Genomic DNA, 4,807 nt, shown 5'->3' on the forward strand with positions numbered 1-4,807 from the left:
ATAATTAATTTATCTACTTTAATAAATAGTTATTTTACTAAAATGAAAGAAACTATTTTTTTAGAATTTTTTAAGAATTAATTAATATTATATATATTTTGTTACACTACATTTAGTTATAAAAATTTTATTTATTTCTAATTCTTATATTAAAAATAAAAAAAATTAAATTAGTGAATCTTAATATATAATATAATAATAATATTGTAATTATTTTATATATTGTACGAATATAAATTAATTATTTTTTTATTTATAAAAATTTTAAGAACTTGTTATATATATATATATATATATTTTGATGAATGTGATATATTTTTTTATGTAAATAATCTTTTAAAAAAAATCTAATAGTTAATTTATTATTTTTTGTTTTAGTCCAAATTAAATGTTTTTTATTGTTTTTGGAAAGAAAATCTTTTGACGAATTTAATAATATGTGATGAGGAACACCAAATAAATTATACAGAAACCAATTAAAACAAAACATGAAAACATCTTTAAAAAAAGACATTTTAGGCGTCTTTATCTGAGTGGCCTCCTTTTTTTTTTTAAAACTGCAATTACTTTTTTCTTTTTACGACAACATTTCATACAATGACTTTCGTCTCTATTTGATCACCACCGATAAGAGAATTAAAAAAAAATTACTAATAATTTATGGAATTTAAAATTAAACGTATAAATTATAAATAAAATTTCTATAAAATTAATTTTTATTATTATTTAATAAATTTTTAGCGAAGAGTTCATATGATCTCAAAATAACGATATTAGGGATCAAAATGTCGTTTTTTTAGTGATCACATTATCTTTCGTAAAAATTAACAAGTATTCGAAACAAGTATTTTCTCACGAAAGTGTTATATTTTTAGAAGCCAATAGATTCATAGTTTTGCATAGCAAAGGTTGACCATACATTTTTATAGAAGCTTGTACATCGTTTAATAAGGCTTAGGGGAAAATTAACAAGCGAAGGAAAACTGAGATTTTAGAATTACCCATAGCTTGAACTGTGTAGTTTTGAGCTCTGTAGGCCGTTCCTTTTGCAGAGGAACTTCTGGATGTACTTAGCTTGCATTGTATGATTATATATATTCACAAAATAAAATAAATGTCGACACAAACATTCACTCTTGTGCAATATAATCATGTAGCACAATCAGTTTAATATTGTAAAGGCTTTGATTATTGCTAGTTTCCAATAATGTCAGCATTATTATTATTATGCTTGAACCATGGATGATTAAGGAACACATCCTGGTCAATTCCAGACAGAAACTTCTCCAGGGAGATGGGGTCTGTCTCACCATATAATAAATTATCGGTGTCCATCAATAATAATCTTTCATACTCTCTGTCAATTTCTTCATCGCTAGAAAATTGATTAGCTAGTTGACTTTTATAACATTGACTCCTTGTTCCTTCTTGCACAGTATACTCTATCCCGTTGTTGATGTTCATCATCGGTGATTGATGAACATTGCCACAATAATTCTCAACACCAAGACACGAGGAATTCTTCATCATGAAATTATTCCCTAGTATATCATCTATCTCCCTTTGCAAGCTTGCAACCTGCCCATAACAAGGTTAAAATATGTTACTCTCTGTTCACAATATCACTCATTCATTTTGATTATTCACACACTAATTATCAACCTAAAATTAAGAATTGATTACAAAAATATTGTTGATTAGTTATACTTTTCTTTTTGTAAATTAACTTTATTTTGTATGACCAATTTATTGTATAGATGTTTTATTGTTTATTAATACTTTTTAACTTAAAAAAGATTAGAATGACATACGTTATCTAAACTATATGGTAGGTGTGACAAGATATAAGAAAGTTGATGGATTGGATAATAATTAATTAAGAGGAGCTACTCAGATAACGATGTCAAAAACGTCTTTTTTTTTAAGATGTTTTGTAATAATTAAAATTTAACACATATAACCGATTAAATTGTGTTATTTTTATTAAAATTAGATTGGACAAATTAGTTTAATCGAAAAATCAATAAATTAAATTTTGAATCGGTCTAAATTAATTTTTTTTTATAAAAAATGACTACAATATTCCTATTATAAAAATTAACTAAAATACTCATATATATATTGAAAACTCTAAATCCTAACCCTATAATGGTAGAAAAGAAAACGGATAAAATTTAAAATTTTCATCAAAATTAATATATATAATAGGAGTATTTTAATTATTTTATATAATAAGAGTATTATAGTCAATTTTTATAAAAAAAATATTAATTTAGACTAATTCAAAATTTCATTCACTATTTTTTCGGTTAAATTAATTTGTCTGACCTAATTTTGATAAAAATAATACGGTTTAATCGATTATATGTATTAAATTTTAAATATTAAAAAAATATTTAAAAAAAATATTTTAAATATCTTTATTTGAGTAGTTCTTTTAATCCAGAGTACCTGTTGCTGCAATAGATAGATATAAGCAACACAACCATAGATAGGATCGTGCATGCGAGCGAGAGCTTGGTAAGTTATGGTGATAGCAGCGTCACTTCTGTTGTGCAACGGAAGGTGTAGCAACAGTCTAGAGACGTTGCTAGCACCAAACACCTTATGAACTGCCGCAAAATGGGTTGATGCCTCATCATAGGAGAAGTAAGGAGAAAATACACAATCTCTTGTGCATCTTCTCCTTAGGTACTTGCATGCTCCACATGAAGACCCAAACCCTTTCATGACTTATATATATTAATACTATTTATTGCTTTACTAATTTTCTTAGTAGTACTAGCTATAGATTAGTTTTCTCTATGGAGACGAACTCGTGACTCCGCTACTTCTTATAGCCGCCCCAACACTTGGGATATATAGATGGCCAACTATTTTTTTTTATTATCATTGAATTCAATTTATAAATCTCACTTATCTACTCTTCTTACTTTTATATTTAAAGATAGAGCAATGTTACACTTCTAAATTTTTTTATAAACTAAATCTAACTAAGTTAAACAATAAAACTTAAAATAATATCATCTATAATTAATTTTTATTGATGTTAGATCAATTTGATTGAACTTGATTAACAAAAATACTTTAATGCGTATTATTCATATTTAAAATGAGTCTAAAGTAATAAGTACTGTAAAAATATTTGATAACAAAAAATATTAAAAAAAAACTACTACAATGTATTATTTTTTGGTTTTATTTAATATATTTTTTAATAAATAAATTCTAAATAAAATAAGTTTGAATTGTTTGGATTAATTTTTTTTGTCTCTTTAATATTACCATAAATATTAATATGCAAGCTATATAACATTATTAATTAAAACTTATATTTAATTACCAAAAATTTTGTATTTTAGGTTGGTATACTTTTGTCACTTAGATTTTAATAATCAATATAATATAGAAAATTTTTTCAGTATATCGATATACTGGTATTTTAGTGAATTTTAACCGTTAATTTTAATTTTATATATATTATTATCTATTTTTTATAATTAAGATCAATGATTAAAAGCTAACAAACTATAACTCAAATGTCATAGTCTTCTCATACTCACCTAGAGGTTGCGGATTCATTCGAGTCCTACTCTTAATTAAAAGAAAAATTAACGATTTAAAATTATTAAAATACTAATATACCGATATACTTAAAAATTTTTCTATAATATATATCACCTCTCTCTAGCACCTTATTTTTTCTTTTTACTGTTGAGTTACTTTAGTTAATGATCATAGCTACATGCCAAAACTTTAGTTAAATGGGATTGATCATGCAGTTCATTCCAAGGGCCTACTAATTAAGTAATTGATTATTAGATAAGCATGATCATTTGTCGTGTAAAAGCTATATAAGTTTGGTTTAATCTTACTTAAGAGAAATTCAAGGTTCACTATGCTTCATGGAGGTATCATGTCAATCAAAAGCTAAGGCTGAAGGTATATAGAAGCTCTATCAAAGTATCAATCGTTTTCTGATGAGAGAAAAGAAGCTAGCTAGAGAGAAGAAAAACACTTTATAGTATGTAACACATTATATAATAGCTTATTTAATTTAAAATTGTATTATTTCCTCCACTTTTTGTATTTTATATTTTTAATAATTAAATATGATGAAAAGAATTAAATATAATAAATATATAATTTTTTTTAAACACACAAGCTAAGGAACTATATCTTTTATATTAGTTAATATTAGTAAACTTTTTCTTTAATTTTAAAATAATTTTTTTAACCCTTGTCTTTTGGGGTGTTTAGAATTTAGGATGATTAATGATGGCCAGATACTAGAGGATGGTCAACTGGCAGAATTAAAGAATAATATTATAAATATAAAAATAAAAAAATAGTTTAGTTACTACCAAAAAAATTCTCTAGTTTATTTTTTAAATATATATTTTAAAATATTTTTTTTCTTTTTTTATAAAAGCAAAATTCCACGGTCCTAACTACAATTATATTCTGATATATTAAATAATATATATTTATAAATAAGAATGATATAATAACTAATTTAATGAATGATTTTTTTTATGGTTATAACGTTTTTTAACGTACAAATACCCTAAGATATTTCCGAGGCTAAGCATTAATATTAATGTTGTAATAATATTTCTTGCCCAATAAAAATCATAAAAACAAAAACGACGGCATATATATAATTCATCTAGTAATTGATGACAACGCTTTTGTTTTTTTGCAATGATGAGAGAATATTTTATTATTTATTATTCATCATATGCATGAATGCAAGGTTTATTAATTAGGAACAGGGGTTAACTATTTGGATTCTTTTTCCCTTTTT

At 24.2% G+C, this 4,807-nt stretch overlaps 1 protein-coding gene across 1 annotated transcript; it reads right to left on the minus strand.

Moving 5' to 3' along the window:
* Nucleotides 1–847: 847 nt before the first annotated feature.
* On the minus strand, nucleotides 848–2,806 carry LOC107633770 (LOB domain-containing protein 33-like). Its single transcript, XM_016337369.3, has 2 exons — nucleotides 2,452–2,806; nucleotides 848–1,578 (listed from the first exon to the last, which is right to left on the minus strand). Exons 1-2 carry the CDS (start codon nucleotides 2,728–2,730, stop codon nucleotides 1,195–1,197), a joined length of 663 nt encoding a protein of 220 aa, XP_016192855.1. The 5' UTR covers nucleotides 2,731–2,806; the 3' UTR covers nucleotides 848–1,194.
* Between the last annotated feature and the right edge of the window lie 2,001 nt (nucleotides 2,807–4,807).

The sequence above is a fragment of the Arachis ipaensis genome, chromosome B3 (genome assembly GCF_059453495.1).
Source record: "Arachis ipaensis isolate K30076 ecotype BB chromosome B3, ASM5945349v1, whole genome shotgun sequence".
Classification (NCBI taxonomy): Eukaryota; Viridiplantae; Streptophyta; class Magnoliopsida; order Fabales; family Fabaceae; genus Arachis; species Arachis ipaensis.

Excerpts from the sequence above, each read along its gene's own strand:
- LOC107633770 (XM_016337369.3), bottom strand. The coding sequence starts at position 2,730 with ATGAAAGGGTTTGGGTCTTCATGTGGAGCATGCAAGTACCTAAGGAGA. Across the intron at positions 1,579-2,451 it reads TCTATCTATTGCAGCAACAG|GTTGCAAGCTTGCAAAGGGA; the intron begins GTACTCTGGATT and ends TGTTATGGGCAG.